The following is a 26,996-nucleotide window of genomic DNA, read 5'->3' as shown; positions in this document are numbered from 1 at the left end:
GTCTAGAAGATTCTATTCAGGATCTCTAGCAGGAATTGGGGAAGATCGTTCTCTTCCAGAATCCCTGGAGAGAGGGGTGCTGGTTAGAGAAGACAACGGGACCTGCATGCCAAGCAGATGCTCTACCTCTGGGCCTTGACTCCTCCCAAGGTCCTTCCTCCAGAGAGGATGGTACAAAGCAAACCAGCCAGGAGGTCAAAACAAAACCAGCCGCATGTCAAAACAAAACGACATAAATGCATCTCACGAACAACAAATGGAGTCCCGCCCGGTTTCAAGGCCTGGAAAGAATTGGCCCTTGCTCAGATGACTCCGATTGGGCCGTGCTCAATACGTCACCCAGGGGGACTCCGGAGTTATGGATCTGAAACAGCAGTGTTCATGAAGACGTTGTGAAGAAAGCACCTTCCTCCCCTCTGCCATTCCAACCGGCTCAGGAGACAAAACTAAAGCTGCGATCGCACATGCTAAATAATGCCGTCTCAATCCCCTTCCAATGCACTTTCCAACTGGATTTTACAGTGCGAACTGGCAGAATCCAGTTGGAAACTGCATTTACTTAGCATGTATGACCGCAGACGCCACCACTATATCCCACCACCTTCGGCTCACACCCAAAGAAACGTTTGCTTCCAGTTCCCGACAGCTGAGACGTGTTGCCGGGAAATCTTCACACCGGCTGTTTATCCCCCCTCATTGAAGACAAGTGCAAACGCACCTTGAGAAAAAAGAGAAAGCTTGAATATGCAATTGGGAGTCCTTTGCACAGCATGTCTAAGGTGCTCGGTTGCCTTTGGAACAGGCCTTTGCTGCTCCTCCACTAGCGCTCGTTTGAAAAGGATTCTGCTCCATTCTGCAACTTTCTCACGCTTCTCCTAGCCTTACTTACTTACTGTATTTTTTGCACCATAAGACTCACTTTTCCCCCCCCAAAAAGTGGAGGGAAAAGTGTGTGCGTCTTAAGGAGCGAATACTGCAAAAAATTCACACAAATGCCTCTAAATTCACACAAACGGCTCTAAAAACTAGGTGCGTCTTATGCTCAGGTGCGTCTTATGGAGCGAAAAATACGTACTTACTTTATTTATGTTAGATTTATATGCCGTCCTCTCTGCGAGCAGACTCTGGTCCGCTAACAGTCATGATAAAACAATCTGCACTACAATATAAAAGAATAAAAGCATATATAAACAATTTAAAATTAAATATTAGGTGCTGTAAGGAAGATTTTATAACCTAGGTTAATCAATATCTCAGTTCTCTATTCCTTTGTTAGACTATAAGACCGCGTAAGTTGCATCGCCGACTTCCACATGAGTGTAGGAGAACCGCACATTCCGTGATACACAAGCCTCTAAAACTCAAAATAGACAAGAACAACAAAATAACACGTTTAAAAATAAATGTTTCAACAACTCCAAATTCAACTCACATATTTTCCCAAACCACATTTCAAACTGGGAAGCAGCCCAGGGATGAGACAAAAACCTATTTCATAAACACAGTCCAAATTCGCGGAATGAAATCAATCCAATAATATATAGATCAAATGTCCTTACTCCATACCGTTCTCCCAAAGTGCAGCTAGGCACAAAATTCTCAGTGCGCAGCTCTGCACGACGAATCCTTAGTGTGATAGGATAGTACTTCAGTTGTCCCCGTTTCACTGACGCTTCTTCCAGCTTAATTCAGGACATGGCAGGGATGCTTCTGGGCCCCTACAACCAGTGTTCCCTCTAAGCTGAGTTAGTGTGAGCTCACTCACAGTTTTTTAGCCTCGGGCTCACACATGTTTGGCTCAGCTCAGGAAGGATGGCCCCAGAGGAAACGGATTCATGCAGTAGCTCACAACTTCAATGCCAGTAGCTCACAAAGCAGAATTTTTGCTCACAAGACTCCACAGCTTAGAGGGAGTAATAGAAGAAGAAGAAGATGATATTGGATTTATATCCCGCCCTCCACTCCGAAGAGTCTCAGAGCAGCTCACAATCTCCTTTCCCTTCCTCCCCCACAACAGACACCCTGTGAGGTGAGTGGGGCTGGAGAGGGCTCTCACAGCAGCTGCCCTTTCAAGGACAACCTCTGCCAGAGCTACGGCTGACCCAAAGCCATTCCAGCAGCTGCAAGTGGAGGAGGGGGGAATCAAACCCGGTTCTCCCAGATAAGAGTCCGCACACTTAACCACTACACCAAACCGGCACTACACCAAACCACTACACCAAACCGGTAATGACTACAATGCTCTGGCAAGACTTTAGCTGCTGTACCAGAGAGTTATTGGTGCCCAGAAACATCTGATGTATATATTATTGGATTGATTTCATTCAGAATCTGGACTTTATGAAATAGGTCTTTGTCTCATCCACTGGATTCCCAGTTTGGAAATGTGGTTTGGGAAAATACACAAGTTGGATTTGGAGTTGCATAAATTTATTTATTTTCAAGCTGATGATTGTGTTGTTCTTGTATATTTGAGTTTTAGAGACTGGTGTATCATGGAACCTGTGGTTCTCCTACACCCTACTTTTCCCGTGAGTTCTCTTGGGTTGCTTGTAACTTCCACATGGGGCATGGAGATCTCCTGCTTTTACAACCGATCTCCAGATGGCAGAGATCAGATCCCCTGGAGAAAATGGCTGCTTTGAAGAGTGGTCTCTGTGTGTCATGAGCCCTGAGAGGAGAAGCAGGGAGGGTTAACAGACCTGGAAGAGTTGCCAGCCAGTTCCTCAGCTGAACAAACAGCAGCTGGCCCATCAATCACTCTCCAGGCACCAGTGCCAGCTGTTGACAATCAATCTCCTCCAAGCTCTCCTCCTCCCATCTCAAGAGTTCGAAGCTGGCTCTGGAAAGAACTTTCAGAGTGAAGACATGAGGCACGCCGATGCTTCAGATCTCTCAGCCCTGAGTTCTAGCAGAGTCACTGCCACCCAAGGAACAGGCTGATTGAGACTCCCATATAGGTCCCACCCATGACCTGGTAACCTTGTGGAAGCAACAAGTCTATTCTCTGGCTTGCATCCACGCTCCTTCCTGATCCTGACCTGCTTGATTTCCTTGGCACACTGACCTTTTGGCTTTTGGACATTGACTTCTGATTCCAGTTTGTGATTCTGCATTGGTGACTTGGCTCCTGCTTGACTTCCTGGACTTTGACCTTGGGCTGGCTTTGGACTCCTGCCTGCCTGCACCCCGAGAACGTGACACTGTGGCCTTGTGCCATGCTGAGGCCCCTCCCCTAATCTCCATGTATTTCCTGGCCAGGAGTCAGCATCTCCATGCAGATGTCTCAGCCCTTCCATTAAGGGCCACGGTCACCAAAGTAGTTCCATTTCCGACAACCAAGTTCCAACTTTAAAAAGCCCTTGGCGATACAGCACCCTCCCCAGAGAGGTTCACCTGGGACCTTCCTTTACAAGCTTTGGGCACCCAGGTGAAAATGAGCTCATTCGCTGGAGCTCTTAATTAAGCTGTTGTTTCCTTTTATGCCCGCTGCTTGATGACCTCATGTTTTATTTTTATGGGATTTGCCCAACATGCTCTGCATAGCTTCAGCCTTTTCTTAGCTCCTGGTCTTTCAGACTCATAAAGATGAGGCCACAACAGTTCCCTCTCCCCGCCCCCCTCTCTTCTTATCTGATGCAGGATATGAAGTCAGATCCAATCAGTCAGTCCTAAGGGAAATCAACCCAGATTGCTCCCTGGAAGATCAGACGCTGAAGCTGAAGCACAAATACTTTGGCCACCCAATGAGAAGGGAGCACTCCCTGGAGACAATCCTGACACTAGGAAAGGCAGAAGGCAAAAGAAGAAGGGGACGGCAAAAGAGGAGATGGCTGGACAGCGTTACTAATGTATCAAACACGAATTTGAGCAGATTTCAGAGGATGGTGAAAGACAGGAGGGCCTGGCGTGACTTTGTCCATGGGGTCGCAAAGAGTCGGGACTCGACTGCGACAGAACAACAACAACAAAAAATGAAGAGTAAAAAGGCCTTTAGGAAAAACCCCATTTGTTCAGGCAGAAGAAAACTATGCCCAACAATAAATGCGTGAGCATGGTGTTCCCCAACCCCCCCACCCCAGGCTACACACTCTTGTATTTAATTCTTTTTTAAAATTTAATTTGTTTATACTCTGCCTGTTAGGCTTGCCAGTCTCCACATGGGGCCTGGAGATCTCCCGCTTTTTCAACCGATCTCCAGCCAGCAGAGATCAGCTCCGTGAGGAAAAGTTCTGAGGAACTCAAAAAGTTGCTATTTTGGGTGCTCCTAATAAAAGTGGATGACAAAGCTGTAGGTTTTGGCCTGTTTGTAACACAGCAGACCAAGGGGTGCAAAACACACTTGGCCCTTTCCCTCCATTTTAGAGGGCCCAATTCTTAGCCTCACGTCACTGGACAAAAACCATGTAAGATTTGACAGCCCAAGAGGCCACGGATGTTTAGAAGAGGGAATTACCACTCTTGCCGAAGTTCGGAACCATTTAAACATCAGCGTAATTACGATGATTTTCTTTCTCCCTTCTTTCTTACTTTTAAGTGAACGCTAATGGCAAAGAGGCACTTAAGATTTTTAAAAGAGAAGAAAAACCTTTGATTAAAATCGCAAAACTGACGGAACCCCAGACAGGAGAAAAATAGCAAAAAAAATTTACCACATTAAGTTTCAATGCAAGCTAGTTGTCACAAGGCGGGTTGAGTGTTCCTTGAAAAACCAAGCACCCACCACCCTACACAGATAGGGAATCCCAGAATTTCTCCTATTACAAAGGTAGCACAGGTCCATGCCTTAGCCATGAATCACCCCTGACCTTTTTGGGCCTGTGGGCACCTTTGGAATGCCAATGCAAGGTAGTGGATGCAACTGTAGTTGATGCTGCTGTAGTAGGCGGAGCCAGGGGTGGAATTCTAACAGGAGCTCCTTTGCATATTAGGCCACACCCCCATGATGTAGCCAATCCTCCAAGAGCTTACAAGGCTCTTTTTTGTAAGCTCTTAGTGGATTGGCTACATCAGGGGTGTGTGGCCTAATATGCAAAGGAGTTCCTGCTAGAATTCAACCCCTGGCCGGAGCCAGCCACAAACTGCCAAGGACTATGCTGGGGTTATGCATAACTTGAACAGTAATTCTTCAACGTTTCCGACAGAAGTTCTGTTTGACAGAATGCCTTTTTAAAGTCTCATTCTATAAGGCCTGTAAGGTTGAGATGTCCTGCTGGGCATATATGATTGAGGACAGCGAAGGTTAGAAAGAACAGCGCCTCTTGGGTTTCTTCCCCACCGCTATTCTGGCCTGTTAAGTCCCTTCCCTACAGGTGGAATATGGATCGTGTGTCAGCCACTCAAACTAACGGTGAGATAGATTTGTGGTGTCATCCAACACTAGAGCAAACTGTTAAATAGTACTGGAGTTAATGTATTGAGCCACGTGGCGCAGAGTGGCCAGCTGCAGTCCTGCAGTCCTAAGCTCTGCTCATGACCTGAGTTCGATCCTGGCAGAAGCTGGCTTCAGGTAGCCGGCTCCAGGTTGACTCAGCCTTCCATCCTTCCGAGGTGGGTAAAATGAGTCCCCAGCTTGCTGGGGGTCAAGCGTAGATGACTGGGAAGGCAATGGCAAACCGCCCCGTAAAAAGTCTACCAAGGAAATGTCCTGATGTGACATCACCCCATGGGTTGGTAACAACTCGGTGCTTGCACAGGGAACTACCTTTACCTTTTAATGTATTTGATTATTTATTGCTGTATATCTATGTTGTACGTCACCCTGAGTGCTGCTTGCAGGAAACAGGGCAAGTTACAGATCAAACAAATTAAAATGCAGATACTGTTTCAAAACAAGTTTCTTGAACGTACACACAGATGACCTTCAGGCACTCAGGGAAGATCCTCGTGCTGCGGTGACCACTGGTCCCAAAGCCACATTTTTTTAAAAAAATCTCCTAAGCTAAGCAGATCTCCAGTGGCCAATCAGAAACCCTCCTGAGCAAAATACCCATCTGGCCCCGCCCATTTCTAAAAACACTTGGCGGGCATCAGGAAAGGTGCTGGGAGGGTGCCCTTAGAGGAGGACAAAGGGAAGGAGGGAGGGAAAGTTTTCTTTCCATCTCAGGTTGCAAGGAAGTTGCCTTTTTCTGGAACCTGACAAGACAAAATCGAGAGACGCTTTCTCAGTGTTAGAATGAAGGTGCTTTCCATGTTTAATCCACTGGAAAAGCCCCGTTAGATCACCGGAAAGGGGGTTTTTTTTAGAGCAGGGATGACCAAACTTGCTTAATGTAAGAGCCGCATAGAATAAATGTCAGATATCTGAGAGCCGCAGGCGTCTGAGAGCCAGAAGGAAGGAAGGAAAATAGATGGGGGTGGGGGTGGGGAGAGAGATGTGGAAAGAAAGCAACTTTAACTTTAAATGCATTCTCCAAGCTGGCAGCCGGCTTGGCTTGGAGAGTCGCAAAATATGTGTGAAAGAGCCACGTGTGGCTCCCGAGCCACAGTTTGGCCACCCCTGTTTAAGAGCATGATCAACAGCAGCCAACCAGATGCCTCAGGGATGCCCACAAGCAAGAGAATCAATGCAACCAACAGCCTCCCCTTATTGCAACCCCCCTGCAACTGGTGTTCACAAACACACTGCCTCTGAACATGGAGGTTTCATTCTGCTCCCATGATTATTAGCCATCGAGGGAACCTAAGCTGCCGAAATGTGTCTAACCCACTTTTTAAAGCCATCTAAACTGCAATCGCTATATCTCACGACAATTAATTCCAATTAATTTGTGTGATAAAGTGCGCCTTGTTATTTCTCCTGAATCTACTGCCTGGTGCAATCAATGGGTTTGCTTGAATGACACCATTAGGGGAGGAGGGGAAAAGTTAACCGTTCATGTCTCCCCAACTGCCTTTTTCCTACATCAGAAAGCCCCAAAAACTTCACCTTGCAAGAGTTGACCCGAGTAATTGACTAGACTTGTGAGCCATCAGTAACTGAGCGCTGGTTCCAGGAAAACTGTTTAACGCGGCTTGCATGACGGGAGGGAGAACCCTTCTGCTTTGGGAATTGATGTCTTCTGTACTTGTTTTCAATGAATTGAGCATGGGTTCCAGAACAGCAAATTAACAGTCAGACGAAGGGCTTTTCAGCCGAAACGCACCTATATTTTTACCGGAAGCGTGTCACTTATCTTTGGAAGAATTATTGGCGCCTTACCTACTCATGAGAATATGAAGAGGAATTCATTCCAGATGTCAACGGACTCTGCGTATTTATCCATTCATTGCACTGTATTACATGTTCTAAAGCAATTGCTTATCGTATTAAGTCTATATATTGCAGTAATGATTGCCAATTGCTGTTATAAAGTTAATTGTAAAAGCATAGAATTGGCTAAGTCCCAGTGTAAGTCATGAATCAGTTACACCGTGCATGGTTATCTCCAAGTCTTCAGCCTCCAGGTAAGGCCTGGGGATCTCCCGGTTTTACAACTGATCTCCAGCTGGCAGAGATCAACTCCCCTGGAGAAAATGGCTGCTTTGGAGGGGGGATTCTATGGCATTGTACCATGCGGAGCCCCTCCCCTCCCCAAACCCCACCCTCTCCCAGCTCCACCCCCCCCCCAAAGTCTCCAGGTATTTTCCGACACAGACCTAGCAACCCCATGTGCAATTCCCTTTTTGAGAAACAAAAACCAGCTCGAGGATCCAAACATTTGGGAAACGCTACACTATGCGATGCACCCCGCTGTGTGCAAAAACACTTCCAAACGTTAATCTGCATTTTCAATGCTGAGGTCTGTGATCCTGGAGTGTGCTCACAATTACTAACTGCAGACTGCCAACCAACCCCACAGATCTCTTGAAGCGTTCTTTGGAAGAGCGGGGGTGGGGTGGGGGGGAAAGCCCTTGCAACTCTGCATAACTCTGCATAACCATTCTGGTCTGCCCGACCAAAGAAGTGGTTAAAGTCTGCTAAAAGGTAATTAATCTGCATTAAGCAATCGCATGAACACTCATAGAATATTCATGAACATTCCAACTCCTGGGGGGGAAAGGGCTGGCGATGGAACGCTAGAGATCAGGGGAGCTGCTATGAGGGGAGTAAAAGGTCTTGTTTCGCTTGGAGAAGACTAAAGGGAACAGTGATACCGAGGCGAAGGGGCCTAAAATGCTTGCAGAGTGGTCCTGGGGGCTGAAGAGACAAGAGAGCTAGAGCTAAATTGAGTTGCCAATCCCTAGGTGGGGGCAGGGGATCCCTTGGTTTGGAGGCCCTCCCCCCCCCCGCTTCAAGGCCATCAGAAAGTGGGGAGTGGGGGATGTCCGCTGGGCACTCCATTATTCCCTATGGAGACCGATTAGCATAGGTTTTAATGGAGAATTGATCTGTGGGTATCTGAGGCTCGGGGGGGGGGCTGTTCTTTGAGGTGGAGGCACCAAATTTGTAGCACAGCATCCAGTGCCTCTTCTGAAAACACCCTCCAAGTTTAAAAAAGATTGGACCAGGGGGTCCAGTTCTGTGAGCCCCAAAAGAAGGTGCCCCATCCTTCATTATTTCCAATGGAGGGAAGGCATTTTAAAGGTGTGTGGTCCCTTAAATTTGATGTCCAGAAACTCCTTTTGGAGTTCAATTACGCTTGTCACAACCTTGCTCCTGGCTCCACCCCCAACATCTCCTGACTCCACCCCCAACATCTCCTGGCTCCACCCCCAAAGTCTCCTGGCTCCACCCCCAACATCCCCAGACATTTCTTGAAATGCACCTGGCAACCCTAGAGCTAAAAGAGGAAGGGAAAAAACCTCCCACTGAGCCACACAGCAAGGAATCGCTTTCTGATATGGAGGAAGGATAAAAATGCCCCCGCCGGTTCAAAAGAAGCCGCCACAAACTTGCCTTTGAGTCTCTTCAGCTTTGTTTGTTTAAATTATTTATTATTTTAAGTTAATCCTCTGTAAAAATGTAGGGCCAACTTGGCAGCTTGTAGCCCCCCTCCCCCGTTCCCCCCAGCGACTCATCTTCCCTATCAAGCTGGCACAAACACAGTATGCGCCAACCCACAATCCCCCCCTCCCCCAGCCACAAATTCGGAGTACACATAAAGAACCAAAGAAAGCCCCAGACGGATGCAAACACCTTTTTGGCGACACTGAAGAAATACAAGCGGGGCCGCAACAGCGAGGAGGATTTACAGCGCTTTCATTTTTAATCAGCTAACTGCTTCCCGATGCAAAGAGAGAGTGAAAAGGGAGCCGCCACCTGCGCAGAGCCATTTTCCCCCTCCCTTCCCTGACCCAGGACGGCCCACGAAGCCAGCCAGGAGCACAAGCCGGTCCTGATATTTATGGCTCTGACAGGGGGACAGAATGGTTTTTCCAATATTTAATTTATCAAGTGCGGCTTCCTCACTGGCCAGGTTTTGTAGGACCATAAAGAGGCATTTTAAGGAAGCCCTCCGCAGCCCCCGGTTCACAAACAGGACAAAAAGGGCCTTCACGTCTCCCTCTGAGCTAAGATGGCCTCAGTCTAATCAAAGGCTCCCCAGAAAATTGTACTTGTGTTAAGAGCCATCAAGAGTCCCGTGGCGCAGAGTGGTAAAGCTGCAGTGCTGCAGTCGGAGCCCTCTGCTCACGACCTGAGCTCGATCCCAGTGGAAGCTGGTTCAGGTAGCTGGCTTCAGGTTGACTCAGCCTCCCATCCTTCCGAGGTTGGTAAAATGAGCACCCAGCTTGCTGGGGAGAAAGTGTAGAGGACTGGGGAAGGCAATGGCAAACCACCCCGTAAAATGTCTGCTGTGAAAACGTTGTGAAAGCAACGTCACCCCAGAGTCGGAAACGACCGGTGCTTGCACAGGGGACGACCTTTACCTTTAAGAGTGATCAGGTAGTTTCTGACTTCTGGCGATGCTAGGGCCTTTTTGGTACACAATCCAAAGGAGAATCACGGACAAGAGTACAAACAAGGAACAATATCCATGAAAAAGTTACTCATAAATACTCATCAATTCACTTCATATAATAATTTATACAGAATAATTCACATCTACTGCATCAAAAGTCAGTATTCATAGAGGTATTTTTACAGTACCACCAAGGCTATAAATTAATAGGACCAGAACAAAGTGCTAGAAAGAATGCAGAAGTCCTTAATAAGCATATTCCAGACGGAGCAGACGTTCCAAACAGCCCTCTATGTGGGCCTTTTTGGTAGCAGGAACTCTTTTACATATTAGGCCCCACCCACTCTGATGTAGCCACTCCTCCAAGAGCTTCCAGGGCTCTTTTTACAGGGCCTACAGTAAGCTCTTGGAGGATTGGCTACATCAGGGGAGTGTGGCCTAATGTGCAAGGGAGTTCCTGTTACAAAAAAAGCCCTGAATGTCGCTATGAATAAATGTCTTCCAAAACATCCTATCATGGATAGGCTTGCTCAAGTCTTGCAAACTGAGGGCCGAGTCAAACCATCGCATGCTGGGTTTCCCTCTTTTCATGCCGCCTTCAATTTTTCCCAGCACTGTTGTCTTTTCAAGTGAGTCTGGATGTGACCAAAGCACTTTGGTTATTTTAGCTTCTAGGGAAGAGTTCAGGCTTGGATTGATCTAAAACCCACTAGAACGGCAGAAGATGCTAGCTCTGAAATCCAGAGAGAGGGAGATTTAGATGCTTGCCTAGGACTGGCATCAAGAGTTGGCATGATAGGGCATCTGCCAGGGTGATCCCTGGAGTCCCCTGTCCCTGGCGTTCCTTGAATTTGCAGTGGAGGGCACTGTACTCCCAAAATCTGGAGGCAGAATTTCAGGTGACAAGAACATAAGGGAAGCCATGTTGGATCAGGCCAATGGCCCACCCAGTCTAACACTCTGTGTCACATAAGAGAAGCCATGTTGGATCAGGCCAGTGGCCCATCCAGTCCAATACTCTGTGTCACACAAGAACATCAGAGAAGCCATGTTGGATCAGGCCAATGGCCCATCCAGTCCAACACTCTGAGACACAAAGTAACCGGAACCCGAGGTGACATCAGGAGGTCCCTCAGCAGAGCCAAAACTCCAGAAACCCTCCCACTGTACCCCCCCCCCACAAGCACCAAGAATACAGAGCATCACTGCCCCAGACATAAGAACACAAGAGAAGCCATGTTGGGTCAGGCCAATGGCCCATTCAGTTCAAAACTCTGTGTCACACAGTGGTCAAAACCCAAATGCCATCAAGAGGTCCACCAGCATGGTCAGAACACCAGAAGCCTTCTCACTGTGGCCCCCCAAGCACCAAGAATACAGAGAAACACTGCCCCAGACGTAAGAACATAAGAGAGGCCATGTTGGATCAGGTCAATGGCCCATCCAGTTCAACACTCCATGTCACACAGTGGCCAAAACCCAGGTGCCATCAGGAGGTTCACCAGCGTGGCCAGAACTCCAGAAGTCCTCCCACTCTTGCCCCCCAAGCACTAAGAAGACAGAGCATCACTGCCCTGGACATAAGAATGTAAGAGAAGTCATGTTAGATCAGGCCAGTGGCCCATCCAGTTCAGCACTGTGTCACACAGTGGCCAAAACCCAAGCACCATCAAGAGGTCCACCAGCATGGCCAGAACACCAGAAGCCTTCCCCCTGTGCCCCCCCAAGCACCAAGAAGACAGAGCATCACTGCCCCAGACGTAAGAATGCAAGAGAAGCCATGTTCAATCAGGCCAGTGGCCCAAACTCTGCCCTCCCCTGGTTCCGCCCCCAAATCTCCAGGAATTTTCCAACACAGAGTGGGCAATCCTGCTCCTGGGGAATGGAACGGGACACAACCCATTTGCGCTCCTCTGAGCCTCACCAGTCCAGCAAGAGCCACATTCAGCCCCCTCCACTCCTCCTCCCAGGCAATGTGAGACTGCCCCAAAGGCCTCTGGGAGGGCCTGTCTGCTGAGTCGTGTTCAGAGAAGCCCTGGGGAGGGCAGAGGATGACCCTTCCCTGCTCCTAGCCTTGCCCACAGCAGCGGGCCCTAAAAGAGGGCCAAAGAGTCGCCCTCAGTTATCTTCCACAGCTGTCAAACTCACTTGTTATGAGGGCCGGATCTGACATAAATGAGACCATGTGTGCCATAAAATGTAGTACCAAGTAGCAGAGATACAAACTTTATAAAAGACACAGACAAACACAATTAAAGATTTAAAAAAACAACAACCAATGCTTAAAACATTAGCACTCGTTGGTCTTAAAGGTGCTTTCTTTGTATCTCTCCCCTGGGATCCAGGGAACTGGGCAAAGGAAGCTCTGACTCTTTCTTTCCTAGGGGACCAGGAGGGGGGATTCTCAGCCAATAGAAGGAAGAGGCTTGGCTCGGTGCGATTGAGAGAGCCTGGCAAAGCGAGCTCTCCCTCCCCCCTTCCTCCCCAAGGGCGGAGTCTCAGCCAATGGAGAAAATGGAGGTTTTGCTCTGTAGCTCCTGTGCGATTGAGCAAGCCTGGCAAAGCGAGCTGTGATGCAGAAGGAAGCAAGAGAGAGGGAGAAGGAAGCAGATGACAGTCAGTTGCTCGGGGGCCTGATTGGACCACCAGGTCACATGTTTGACACACCTGCTTCAGAACATAAGAAACTAAGAAGACCCCTGGTGGGTTCATCTAGTCCAGCATCCTGTCTCATGCAGTTCCTCTGGATGGCCAGCAACAGGGCATAGAAGCCAAGGCCTTCATAAGAAAATAAGAGGAGCCCTGCTGGATCAGACCAGTGGTCCAACTAGTCCAGCAATCTGTCTGTTTAAAGTGTTGTATGCTGAGTAAAAAATAAACACTAATTGGTTTTGCCTTTGTCTTTTATGATGATTATACCCTTCAGTACCAGGCATTACATTTTATGGCACGCTTGGCCCGGACCAACAAAGTGACGTTTATATCCGATCTGGCCCTCTTAACAAATGAGTTGGACACCTCGAGTCTAAAATATGCCTGAGGCCTGGAGAATGAGGGATGAATGGCATCGCAGAGAACTGTGGTGGTTGAATAGAATGCAGATGGAGGGACCACGTGAAGGGGTGCTTCCTGGTATTAAAAACCCCCTGCGCAGAGAAAACCAGCACAGTAGATGGAGAGAAAGGGTAACAAGTTCTCGCTGCAGTGAACTTTCTACTGGCATGATGGTTTTCCTGTAAAGAAACATTCAGTCCTGGAAACTGCCACTCAGTTTAAAGCGATGTAGTCTTCCCTACCACCTCTGGGCGCTGCCACCTTATTTCTCAGATAGATCCAGGTGGGCAGCCGCGTTGGTCTGAAGCGGCAGAACAAAGCAGGAGTCCAGTAGCACCTTTAAGACCAACGAAGTTTTATTCAGAATGTCAGCTTTCGTGTGTGCTCTAAGCACACGTCATCAGACGACAGTAAGGAACGGCAAGCGGTCCTAAATACAGAGAAAGCGGGCTGATGATTTCCATGACTCTGCATACTAACTCACAGCTCACTTTGTTGGTCTTAAAGGTGCTCCTTGACTCCTGCTTTGTTCTACCTTATTCCTCAGTGTGCATCAACCCGGCATGGAGGAATTACTGCGTGCATCCGGGGACGGTTCAGGACAACGGCGGGGTTTTATTCCTTCTGACTGCACTAGAACACATCCCAGACTCCTTTGCAACTCCCAGGGGCTGCACAACTTGGCAAATTGACGGGGGGGGGGGGGGAGAAGATCCGCAGAGAAAGTTTGAAAGCTACCGAATACAGCAGCAAAACTCTGAAGATGTCAGAGCACCCATTCGGGTGTGGAAGAAGAGCAGGCAGAGGCGGCACTAATTAACACAAGCACATGCGCAGCGTAGATAAACAAACCAGGGCACCCTAGAAAAGTCCTCCGACGCACGGCTGATGGATGGATGGATGGTGACGTTTCTCCTGAGAAACCATTTCCCCACCTACTAGAAAGTCTGCAGCTCCTCCCTCACTAACCCCCCCACCCCCCCACCAATAACTTGGAATTTTAAATACCCCGAAGGCTCACCCAGAGCGAGAAGGCTCGGTTATAGAAGGCATTTGGGATGACCCCAGAGAATTCCGTTCCTGGCAAAACAGCAGCTTCTGTGTGTCTGCCTGACCCACATTTGTCAAGTTGGGCTCATTCCTAATTCAGAAGGCACACTGGAAACTGCGCCTGTTGAGTGCGCTCCTGGGCAAGTGGGAAGACTGTAAAGCTAGGCAGATGCGAGGCACGACGGGCTGTTCAGGGGGCCAAGCTGGGGTGAGATTGAGGGTAACCGACTGGCCCCTTTGGGAGGGAGAAAGGGCAGGATCCAACAAACCCTGGCTTCGACTCCACAAAGCGATTTTCGTGTTCTTCAACAGGGCCCATTCCTCTGCCGCGGGATGCTCATTTCTCTTTAACGGCCTCAAATGTATTTAGGAACCCTGAAGGGAAAGGCCCAGGCTAGCCTGATCTCATCAGTTGCTAAGCAGGGTTAGCCCTGGAAGAAGAAGAAGAAGAAGAAGAAGAAGAAGAAGAAGAAGAAGAAGAGAAGAAGAAGAAGAAGAAGAAGAAGAAGAAGAAGAGAAGAAGAAGAAGAAGAAGAAGAAGAAGAAGAAGAAGAAGAAGAAGAAGAAGAAGAAGAAGGAGGAGGAGGAGGAGGAGGAGGAGGAGGAGGAGGAGGCAGGAGGAGGAGGTGGAGGAGAGACTGCAGGTTTATACCCCGCCCTTCTCTCTGAATCAGAGTCTCAGAGCGGCTCACAATCTCCTTTCCTTTGCTCTCCCACAATAAACACCCTGTGAGGTGGGTGGAGCTGAGAGAGCTCTCACAGCAGCTGCCCTTTCAAGGACAGCTCTGTGAGAGCTATAACTGACCCAAGGCCATTCCAGCAGCTGCAAGTGGAGGAGTGGGAGATCAAAACCGGTTCTCCCAGATAAGAGTCCGCACACTTAACCACTATACCAAACGGGAGACCTTCAGGAAGACCAGGGTCACTACGCAGAGGCAGGCAATACTGAACCAGCTCTGTTCGTCTCTTGCCTCGGAAACCCTACGGAGATGGGGACTGACAGCGCTTTCTCATGCACCTACACACAGATCGACCCGGACAAGATGTGCCTGAAACCACCGAGCCAAAATCTGGAAGCCTTTTTAAAAAGCACCGCTGTTAAAAAGGAATACCAGCAGCACCGATGCTATACTAAACTATGAAGCTCTTCCAAATGAATATGGAATCTCGTTGCCCCTGGTAACACGAAAAAGTCAAAAATATGGAAAATGGGAAGCCCCTTGGGTCCCACTAGAACGCTAAGTTAGCCCAACGCAAACTGTTGGAGATGTGAAAAAGGAAAGAGCGACACTGTGCATGGTGAAGAGCATGCTCGGTCCAGAGACAAGATCTCTTTGGTTCCAAGAAACTTGAGAGATCATAGCAATTCACCCCTCTAAGAGGGGTTACTTTGCAAGCAACATGTCAAAGCATTTTCTAGAAAGCAAACGAGGTAATCTGCTACAGCAGGAGTCCCCAACCCCCTGGTATTGGTCCATGGCCTGTTAGCAACTGGGCTGTGAGTTGTATAATTATTTCATTATATATTTCGATGTAGTAATGATAATAAGACGACATTGGATTTATATCCTGCCCTCCACTCCAAATCTCAGAGTGGCTCCCAATCTCCTTTATCTTTCTCCCCCACAACAGACACCCTGTGAGGTAGGTGGGGCTGAGAGAGCTCTTACAGCAGCTGCCCTTTCAAGGACAACCTCTGCCAGAGCTATGGCTGACCCAAGGCCATTCCAGCAGGTGCAAGTGGAGGAGTGGGGGATCAAACTCGGTTCTCCCAGATAGGAGTCCACACACTTAACCACCATACCAAAATAAAGTGCACAATTATTATCCCAAGACCATCGCGCCCCCACCCCCCGGCCTTTGGAAAAATTGTCTTCCGCAAAACCTGTCCCTGGTGCCAAAAAGGTTGGGGACTGCTGCGCTACAGAACTCGAATGAGGAGCTTGACTTTTCAAATGCAAACCCCAACCATCGCCAAGGGTCTAGTCCTCACAGCTGATATGAGATATCTGAAAACGTGAGGGATATTTCTGTGCAATCACAGAGATAGGGAAGACAGAAGATGTCTGCATCCACCGGCCCAATTTTAGAGAACGGGACCACCCTCCAGAGAACTGGAGAGCCAGTTTCGTGTGGTGATGAAGTGTGTGGACTCTTATCTGGGAGAAACGGGTTTGATTCCCCACTCCTCCACTTGCAGCAGCTGGAATGGCCTTGGGTCAGCCATAGTGGTTAAGTGAGCAGACTCTTATCTGGGAGAACCGGGTTGATTCCCCACTCCTCTACTTGCAGCTGCTGGAATGGCCTTGGGTCAGCCATAGTGGTTAAGTGAGCGGACTCTTATCTGGGAGAACCAGGTTGATTCCCCACGCCTCCACTTGCACCTGCTGGAATGGCCTTGGGTCAGCCATAGTAGTTAAGTGAGCAGACTCTTATCTGGGAGAAACGGGTTGATTCCCCACTCCTCCACTTGCAGCTGCTGGAATGGCCTTGGGTCAGCCATAGTGGTTAAGTGAGCAGACTCTTATCTGGGAGAACCGGGTTGATTCCCCACTCCTCCACTTGCAGCTGCTGGAATGGCCTTGGGTCAGCCATAGTGGTTATGTGAGCGGACTCTTATCTGGGAGAACCGGGTTGATTCCCCACTCCTCCACTTGCACCTGCTGGCATGGCCTTGGGTCAGCCATAGCTCTGGCAGGGGTCGTCCTTGAAAGGGCAGCTGCTGTGAGAGCCCTCTCCAGCCCCACCCACCTCACAGGGTGTCTGTTGTGGGGGAGGAAGGTAAAGAAGATTGTGAGCCGCTCTGAGACTCTTCGGCGTGCAGGGCGGGATATAAATCCAATATCTTCATCTACCTCACAGGGTGTCTGTTGTGGGGGAGGAAGGTAAAGGAGATTGTGAGCCGCCCTGAGACTCTTCGGAGTGGAGGGCAGGATATAAATCCAATTTCTTCTTCTTCCTTTCAAATATTCAAGCAGGCGGCAGTTAAACAGCAATCCCTGTCCCAAGCAAAGAACCACAGAAGGGGCTAGAGAGAACATGCAGGGGGCAAGAACAGGGCTGGAGCACGGGAAGCACTGCCTTTTCTAATGGAATCTGTCATCTGGATGGGCTTGAATGTATTAATATTTCCCAGCATCAAGAGGCAAGATACACCTACAGGTTTTTTTATTTTTAAACGAGACACCCACAGCCCAATTATAGACTAATCACATTTTTTAAAAAAATCAAGCATCCTGACTCTAACAAAAAAGACAAATTACCATAATTGGTTGCTGTTTTAGACTCCTTGGGTACCAGTATGCTTTAACCTGGTGTGAGCTGGAAGTTCCGGAGGAGAAAGGTGGACCACTCAGCCAGAACCTTACAGGACCATCAGGAAAACAATACTAGAAGTCGGGGAAGTCAGGGAAATTTAAATTCTGCCAGATCCCACCTCTAACTTGCTAGCTCCGCCCATTCGCCAACAACCCCTGCCAGACACCACCCATTGCTGGCTGGGTTCTATTCTAGCTCTGCTTTCTGCCAGCCAGGTAGCTGGAGATCTCCTGGGATTATAACTGATCTCGGGGAGACCAGAAATCACCTGGAGAAAATTATTTCAGAAGAACATAAGAGAAGCCATGTTGGATCAGGCCAATGGCCCACCCAGTCCAACACTCTGTGTCACGTAAGAAAATAAGAGAAGCCATGTTGGATCAGGCCAATGGCCCACCCAGTCCAACACTCTGTGTCACACAGTGGACAAAAAACCAGACGCCATCAGGAGGTCCATCAGTGGAGCCAGGACACTAGAAGCCCTCCCTCTGTTGCCCCCCCCAAGCACCAAGAATACAGAGCATCACTGCCCCTGACAGAGAGTTTCAACAATACACTGTGGCTAATAGCCAGTGATGGACCTCTGCTCCAGATGTTTATCCAATCCCCTCTTGAAGCTGTCTATGCTTGCAGCCGCCGCCACCTCCTGTGGCAGAGAATTCCATGTGTTAATCACCCTTTGGGTGAAGAAGGACTTCCTTTTCTTACTTCATTTCCACCTCTGGTACTGGGTCTGCCCCATGCTGGAATCTCCAGGGCTTTTTAAAAGCAGTAATGCCCAGGACCGCAGTTCTGGCTGGCTTGGTGTAAGGGGGTGTGGCCTAATATGCACATGAGTTCCTGCTGGGCTTTTTCTACCCCCCCCCCAAAAAAAACCCCTGGGGAGATCACTTGGTGTGTGAGCTCCACCCTGCAAAGGTGACTGATCACTCCCCCACTCCCCCCATGCACATTAATCTCAACCTACGGGGGGTGGGGGGGATACTTTACAGTTTCAAAACCATCACTGACGCCTCTTCCTTTCTGTCTAATATGACAAGCATTCTGCATGCCAGTCAGTTCAAAACCACGAGACAACATATAATTTTGACAAGGGCTCGTGAGCCTCCAAAGCGCCGCCAATCCCCTTTCTTCAAGGCGAAACACACTAAACCCATTAACAATTTTTGCCAGTTCAGCGGGCAGGCGGATGCAATTTGCAAGGCCGGCATCTATGTATCCTGATATTAGAGACAGCGGCCTGAATGCAAACCACCAGCCTGCCAGAGCCTCGCAGGCTCACCAGGCGCAAGGCGGTTTGGCTTTGCCAAGGCTTGCTGGATTAGGGCTTCACGAGGAATTTAAATGAAGTGCTTTGAACGTGCACAAGCCGGACGACTTTGGCATGTTGCTTTTGAGACAGGATGCCTCTCATGGACACGTACGCGGTTCCATCATGACTGCCTTTTGCAGCTGCAGCAGACAAATTAGAAGCAACCAGATGGAACTAACAACTTCAACTAACATCAAGCTCTACCCAAGCCACCCCACAAGGGTCCCCGTTCAGGTTTCCCTCTAAGCCAAGGGTGCCCAACTCACTTAACGTAAGAGCCATATGGAACAATCAGATGTTTGAGACCCGCAAGACATGGACACCAGATGTAGGTAGGTAGGTAGGAAGGAAGGAAGGAAGGAAGGAAGGAAGGAAGGAAGGAAGGAAGGAAGGAAGGAAGGAAGGAAATAGGTGGAGAGAGGCAAGAGGGAGGGAGAGGTAGAAAGAAAGCAACTTTAAATGCATTCTCCAAGCCACCAGCTGGCTTGGCTTGAAGAAGACAACAACTGCAGATTTATACTCCGCCCTTCTCTCTGAATCAGAGACTCAGAGCAGCTTACAATCTCCTCTCTCTTCTCCCCGCCACAACAGACACCCTGTGAGGTGGGTGGGGCTGAGAGGGCTCTCACAGCAGCTGCCCTTTCAAGGACAGCTCCTGCGAGAGCCACGGCTGCCCCAAGGCCATTCCAGCAGGTGCAAGTGGAGGAGTGGGGAATCAAACCCGGTTCTCCCAGATAAGAGTCCGCACACTTCACCACGACACCAAACTGGCTCCCAAAAGCAATTTAAAGAGAGAAATGTCTTCTCCAAGCCAGCTGATGGGGCAGTGAGGGCCTCAAGAGCCACACAAGATGTATAAAAGAGCCACATGTGGCTCCCACGCCGCAGTTTGGCCACCCTGCTCTAAGCCTAGCCGCACGGCCATACTTTTAAAATTCAAATGTTTTGCCGGGCATGTAGCACCGGAGAACCTCATGCTCGGGGCATGGCGCATACAGGTATTGCTTGATTCCCAGAGAGGGACTGCCAAAAGGAGTCTAAGGAGAAAACATCATGGAGGGGGAAAGTGCACTGCAAGCTTGAAGGGAAGGACGCATGAATTTGGGTTCAAGACTCGGTATCCAAACAGAAAATTTTGTTGGGAATTTCTTCTTGGAAATCTTGTTGGTCTCTCAGGAGCTATGGAGTCGAAGCTTGCTCTTCAATTGCAGACCAAAAGGACTACCCCAGCCTTAACACTTACCCAGACGGTCCCCTTACCTCTAGCAGAACCCTCAGTCTTTCTATTCTCTTGGCCCTGTTCGGCTTTAAGATAAACATGCAAAAAAGGTACACAAGGGGAAGTGTCGCACAGGGGTTAGAGGCCCGTGGCTTGCCCACAATGCTCTCCCCAGGCTCATATTCCTTCTCAAACCTTGATGACGACAAATCATTGTCAGCTTCACCCATTACACGCCGCCGTGTGCAAAAGGGGCAAAACACGGGCGTCTCTCCGCATGCCAACGAGCCAGAGAGCCACGTGACCAGTCGGCAGAACAGAAGCGTGCCACCACTTCAAGCCAGAACATCCATGAAGTGGCCCTCATCTGTTTACCTAGATGTCCTCAGGGGGCTGTTCACAAGCATAAAAGGAGACTGGCATTTTGTCGGGAAGCGCTCAAGAGATGGGGACGGGCAAAGAGCAGAACCCACCAGGGAGAGGGTGCAGCTCAGTGGGAGAGAGCCGGCTCTGGGAACAGAAAGTCTCTCCTACTTCTTCTCTGGCTCAATCCCCTCAAACAAGTCCTGCCAAAGGCCTTTCTTGGCCTGAGACCCTGGACAACCGTGGATAATCACGAGAAGGAGCACCGGGCGTGGGAATCAATGGGCCAGTTGCCCAGCTTCACCCAAGGCGTGCTTGTATGGTGGAAACACCTGGTTCAGTCCAAGATTGCTGTTTTAAAGTTTTAACTGTTTAAATATTTAATTGTTTTATACTTAATATTGTTTAAATTTTATGTTTGATTAAATTGTTGGAAGCCGCCCTGAGCCATTCGTGGGAAGGGCGGGATATAAATCTCAAATAAATAAATAAATAAATAAAGATTGCAGGCAGTGTGTGTCGCGGAAGATCTTCCCAAGCCAGAGACCCTAGAGAAGGGGTATCAAACATGCAGCACGAGGGACGGATCGGGCCCCCAGAGGGCTCCTCTCAGGCCCCTGAGTAACTCACTGTTGTCTGCTTCCTTCTCCCTCCCCCTTGCTTCCTTCCGCATCACAGCTTGCTTTGCCAGGCTTGCTCAATCGCACAGCAGAGCTACAGCGCAAAGTCTCTATTTTCTCCACTGGCTGACCAACACGTGAAGCAAGTGCTCATATGTTTCTTAGGCTTCTTATGTTTCTACAACTCAATGGGGGTTCAATCCCGGCCCTCCCAAGCCCTGCCTTCTGTCTGATCCAGCTGCATTGTTTTTGATACAACAATCAGAATCATTAACGCAATAATATAGAGAATGATAAAACAAATTGGTACTCTAACGTCATCTGAATCAGACTGCGACTCGTCACTGTTTTTAAACTGTTTTAATTTGATTATATTTGATCAATACGTGTATTCATTGAATTGTTGCTCACTACACTGAGCCCTGTACAAGGAAGAGCAATCTATAAGTCAAATAACCATCCATCCATCTATGCATCAGACTGTCCATCTATCCGACTATCCATCCATCCATCTGTCTGTCCATCCCTCCCTCCATCCATCCCTCTACCCATTGATCAATCTGTCCATCCATCTATCCATCCCTCTATCCCTCCCTCCTCCCCTCTACTACTAGATTCGAGTCCAGTGGCATCTTAGATACCAACAGGATTTTGGGGATAGAAGCTTTCGAGAAGCAAAGTGCCTTGGAGCTCTGGCTCTCAAAATCCCATAGCCCCAAAATCTCAGGAAAGCCAGTTTGGTGTAGTGGTTAAGCGTGCGGACTCTCATCTGGGAGAAACGGGTTGATTCCCCACTCCTCCACTTGCAGCTGCTGGAATGGCCTTGGGGTAGCCATAGCGGTTAAGTGAGTGGACTCTTATCTGGGAGAACCGGGTTTCATTCCCCCCTCCTCCACTTGCACCTGCTGGAATGGCCTTGGGTCAGCCATAGTGGTTAAGTGTGCACTCTTATCTGGGAGAACCGGGTTTGATTCCCCACTCCTCCACTTACAGCTGCTAGCATGGCCTTGGGTCAGCCATAGCTCTGGCAAAGGTTGTCCTTGAAAGGGCAGCTGCTGTGAGAGCCCTCTCCAGCCCCACCCACCTCACAGGGTGTCTGTTGTGGGGGAGGAAGATAAAGGAGATTGGGAGCCGCTCTGAGATTCGGAGTGGAGGGCGGGATATATATCCAATATCTTCTTCTTCATTGGTCTCTAAGGTGCTCCTAGACTTGAACCTAATTGGTTGACTGCTGACGAACAGGGCTGAAACTAACACAAAGCTATCAGTGCTGTAATAATTTATTATAATGATTATTCATGAGAACGATTTTCCTTCCCGATGGCAAAAACAGAAAAGGCGGTTTCAAGCAAAGCATTTGTGCACTGTGAGCCAGGGAGTCGCTCTGTGGGGAGGGGAGAAGGCGGCTGCGAAAATAGATCACTGGGTCAAGGAGGCCTCCCTCCCTCCCTCCCTCGTAAGGTCTCATCAGAGAATCCACCAGATCAGCTTCCAGGGAAACAGGAACACGATCCGGATCACGTGCAACTTACCATCCTGTGGGGTCGGCAGCGGTTGAGGAAAGTAGTTGCCCGGTTTGTCTGTAACCAAAGGAGAAAAAAAAACCATTTAGAGAGAAGAGGGAACCTGTGAAGACTTTTTTCTCCAGCTGCAGCCATTCCATGCACACGGGGACTTCTTTTTCTCGCCCCCCCCCCCTCCCACATCCCCACTTCAAGCACAGCATCCTCGGAGCTGAGCTGCAGTTGCCAAATTTCAAAGGAGAGCTTTTCGACCCAGGAGCTTAGAGAATCCAAAAAGGAAAGGTCAAAGTATATTTCTCCGTCATCGTTTTCAGAGGGAAGCGCCGGCTCCTCCAATAAGCCAAGTAAATGCCCATTAAGTCTGGTGCTTATGAATGCAGAGAACCTTGAGATCTTTCTTCATCTCTCCCACCCCCCCCCAAACCCACCGCTTCCACCTCCTGTGGTTCACTGCATTTCCCTTCTTCCCTTGATTTAGCGCTCACAATATTCCATATTTGCATACCGTCTTTTTTTTAAAAAATAAAGCAATTCATGACCCGCCCCCGCCCGGAAGGGTGCTACTCAGCTCTGAACAAACTGGAAGGAGTCTTGCTCCACAAGGTAGATTCACCACCCGTGCTGCCAATCTCCAGGTGAGGCCTGGAGTTCTCCTGGAATTATAAGTGAACGCCATGTGACAGAGATCAGTTCTCCTGCAGAAAACGGCTGCTTCAGAGGGCAATTTCTAAGGCAGACCATAGCTTTTCGGTGAAATCCCTCTCTAAACTCCTCCCTTCGCACTAGCTCCAAATCTCCAGGAATTTCCCAGGCTGTAGTTGGCAACCCCTATGCCCAAGAGAACCAGAGTCACCACAAGAGAACACAGCCACATCAGAAGAGGTATGGGGCTTGCCTTGCACCCAGCTGTGTCTCCTTGACCCAAACCTGGGATCCACCCCACAGGGGTGGCGTATATTCTCTCCTTCACCCACTGTGCCAAAATTCCTGCTGCACTGGCAAAGGGTGCTTGGACCGGCTGAGTGACTTGCTATTCCTCCCTTCCAGGATGTGATACACCTGTGTCCTACACCGCGGGCTCCCTTCGTCCCATTTTCCCCACCATGCCAACCCGGTGCAGTAGGTTAGCCTAAGGGAAAATAGAAAGGTCAGGGTCACCCAACAAGTTTCATGACTGAGCACAGATTTTAACTCCCTGTTCCTGGCCTGACTACGATGCTCATATTCATCATCTATACTCTCTACAACAGCTCTGCCAGACCTCTAGTGTTATCCGGATATTTCAAGAGGGGGATCAAAGTTAGGAGAACAAGGAGGAGGAGGAGATGATGGTGATGATACTGGATTTATACCCCGCCCTATACTCTGAATCTTAGAGTCTCAAAGCAGCTTACAATCTCTTTTTACCTCCCTCCCGCCCACAACAGACACCCTGAGAGCAATGTTCCCGCAAAGCTGAGTTAGCGTGAGCTAGCTCACAGGTTTTTAGCCTCCAGCTCACACATCTTTGTCTTAGCTCAGGAAGGATGATCCCAGAGCACACTAATTGATGCAGTAGCTCACCACTTTAATGCCAGGAGCTCACAAAGTAGAATTTTTTGCTTACAAGACTCTGCAGCTTAGAGGGAACATTGCCTGTGAGGTGGGTGGGGTTGAGAGGGCTCTCCCAGAAGCTGCCATTTCAAGGACAACTCTCGCAAGAGCTATGGCTGACCCAAGGCCATTCCTGCAGGTGCAAGTAGAAGAGTGGGGAATCAAACCCGGTTCTCCCAGATAAGAGTCCGCTCACTTAACCACTATGGCTGCCCCAAGGCCATTCCAGCAGCTGCAAGTGGAGTGGGGAATCAAACCCGGTTCTCCCAGATAAGAGTCCGCGCACTTAACCACTACACCAAACTGGCTCTCAATTGGTTCAGACCACCTAGTGAGAGTTTGACGAGGGACTTCCTGGTAGGGTTGCTGCAAACTAGGAGGGAGGTGTTTTGCAGAAGACTTCGCCCCTTATCTCCCCATCTCCCATTGGGGGTGGGGGCGGGAGGTCTTTAAAACTGCCAAAGATACTAAACATATTTCCCCATTCACAGGGAGGTTAGAAACCTGCCCAATATAGGGGAAAGTTCTTCGTTCTCTCTCTCTCTATTTTGCTAGAGTTCAATGGCACCTTTAAGACCAACCAAGTTTTATTCAGGGTGTGAGCTTTCGTGTGCTTCTGTCCGAGGCAGTGCACACGCCTACGAAAGCTCACACCCTGAATAAAACTGTGTTGGTCTTAAAAGGTGGGACCGGACTCTAACTTTGTTCTGTTACTTCAAACCAACATGCCTATGATCTATCTCTATTTTGCATCATTCATTTTCACACAGTATAAAGTAGTCTGAAAGTTTGGACCGGGCCCGAGTGTTTTAAAACCGTCCCCAAAATAAGATTAACTCCAGTACCTCTTGTCAAGAACTTAGCCTGATACTTCCTATATATAATGGACTCCCAAATCAATCTGAATGATTTCAGTGGAACCGACACCTGCCACATGTCAGCATGCGTATCGCCCTGCCCTGGCCTTTTCCAAGGAGACTTGGGGGGGGGGGGGAGTTATTGATTTGTTTCTATCCTGCTTTTCAGTGGGAAAATACAGTCTCCCAAAGCAGCTCACGTCCATCAAAAATCCAATACACCGAGATGGCAGAAGGCCCCGTCCGCCAGTATAAATAGACCCTGCCCTCAGGCTTTCAAAACTGGAGAAAAACCACCATGCAATTCTGCTGCAGCGCTCTGTACCGAATCGCTGATGATACAGAGATGCGGTAGAACGAGGCTGCCTGTTGCCACTCTGCACGATCGACCGTTCCATCCAGAACGGGAACTCGCGCTGAAACACAAGGGGAGGCTCCTCCGAAAGCAGGTCACTCATTCACAGTCTAAAGGCGACCCCTTTCGAGGTGTCAGAGCACAGAGTAGTCGCAACTGGTTTTAATTCAGAGAAGAAAAGAAAACAGTGTGCTCGGGAAAGCTCTGGCTTACTGCCTTTCTGAATGTCCAGAAAAGCAATACTCAATATCCTTCTCTTTGAGCACCGGGAGAAAGGAAGCCCGGCAGTTTCTTCCACTGAGCCTCAGGCGAGTCAATCCATCACGGTCCCCCCTGACCTCAGCTGGGATGCAAATCAAACTATTTATTACCTTTCGTGCAAAGGCCTCCCCAGACACGGATCCATCAAACCCGTTTGATTTGATTGGTGACCTCAGTGCTGCTGCCTGTTATCCAGCAAGCGGGGTGGGGGAGACAACGCACTCACACAAGGCAGATGTATAAAAAAATTTGTGGGGGGGGAGGGGGGCTCCATGCCAGAATGGACCTGAGCCATCCAATCTTTGGCTAAGTCCTCTATATACAGGAAAAATTTACTATATTGACCGATAGGATCCCCCCTTTTAGTCAAAGCTCTCATGGAGATTTATGGAGCATGGTTCTCCGTGGAAGAATTCTGGAAGTTCAATTGGAATACGTTAGGAGCAGTGCTCCGTGTTCGAAGACTCTACCTCTTGAATTTCTGCCTGCACCCCATAATCTATATTACTTGGACATTAATTTGTTTTTTAAAAGACTGCGGGTGTGGACTCTTGTTCCTTCTTCTATAACCTTTTGATTGATTCAATGAAATTTTGATAATTTATGTAATTACTGAGTGCTATGAGTGATATTTAGGGTGTATTAACTTTGAGGCTGGTTTGTGTGGAGGTTCGTGGTAACCTTTACTCCCTGCTCCATTATCCACATTGCTCTTTTTTTGGTTGCTCAATCCCCGGGGGGGGGGGGGGGGCAGGGGATCCCCCAGTTTGGAGTGTCATCAGAAAGCAGGAGGGAGAGAGAAATTGCTGCTGGACACTCCATTATAGCCTATGGAGATCGATTCCCATTCTCCATAGGGTATAATAGTGAATTGATCCATGGGTATCTGGGGCTCCAGAGGGGCTGTTTTTGAGGTAGAGGCATCCGGTGCCTCTCCTCAAAACACCCCCCAAGTTTCAAAAAGATTGGACCATGAGATCCAATTCCATGAGCCCCCAAAGCAGGTGCCCCAATCCTCCATTATTTCATATAGAAGGAAGGCATTTAAAAGGTCCACTGTCATTTTAAACTGTCCCAAATCGGAGATCCAGTTTGGTGTAGTGCGGACTCTTATCTGGGAGAACCGGGTTTGATTCCCCACTCCTCCACTTGCACCTGCTAGCATGGCCTTGGGTCAGCCATAGCTCTGGCAGAGGTTGTCCTTGGAAGGGCAGCTGCTGTGACAGCCCTCTCCAGCCCCACCCACCTCACAGGGTGTCTGTTGTGGGGGAGGAAGGGAAAGGAGATTGTGAGCCGCTCTGAGACTCTTCGGAGTGGAGGGCAGGATATAAATCCAATATCTTCATCTACCTCACAGGGTGCCTGTTGTGGGGGAGGAAGGGAAAGGAAATTGTGAGCCGCTCTGACACTCTTCGGAGTGGAGGGCGGGATATAAATCCAATATCTTCATCTACCTCACAGGGTGTCTGTTGTGGGGGAGGAAGGGAAAGGAGATTGTGAGCCGCTCTGAGACTCTTCGGAGTGGAGGGCGGGATATAAATCCAATATCTTCATCTACCTCACAGGGTGCCTGTTGTGTGTGGGGGGGGG

The 26,996-nt window shown here is 49.0% G+C and overlaps 1 protein-coding gene across 6 annotated transcripts in view; it reads right to left on the bottom strand.

The window, feature by feature from the left end:
- AGRN (agrin) overlaps positions 1–26,996 on the bottom strand; it is a 489,507-nt gene that overhangs the window by 217,855 nt on the left and 244,656 nt on the right. For all 6 annotated transcript variants that reach the window (XM_060259433.1, XM_060259437.1, XM_060259431.1 and 3 more), the window contains one exon: positions 22,350–22,397. In XM_060259433.1, the coding sequence (XP_060115416.1) occupies positions 22,350–22,397 (48 nt within the window). The remainder of the gene's footprint in view (positions 1–22,349; positions 22,398–26,996) is intronic.

Source organism: Heteronotia binoei, chromosome 18 (assembly GCF_032191835.1).
Source record: "Heteronotia binoei isolate CCM8104 ecotype False Entrance Well chromosome 18, APGP_CSIRO_Hbin_v1, whole genome shotgun sequence".
NCBI classification, from domain to species: Eukaryota; Metazoa; Chordata; class Lepidosauria; order Squamata; family Gekkonidae; genus Heteronotia; species Heteronotia binoei.
The sequence above is the reverse complement of the archived record's forward strand: the minus strand, read 5'-3'. Positions and strand labels throughout refer to the sequence as shown.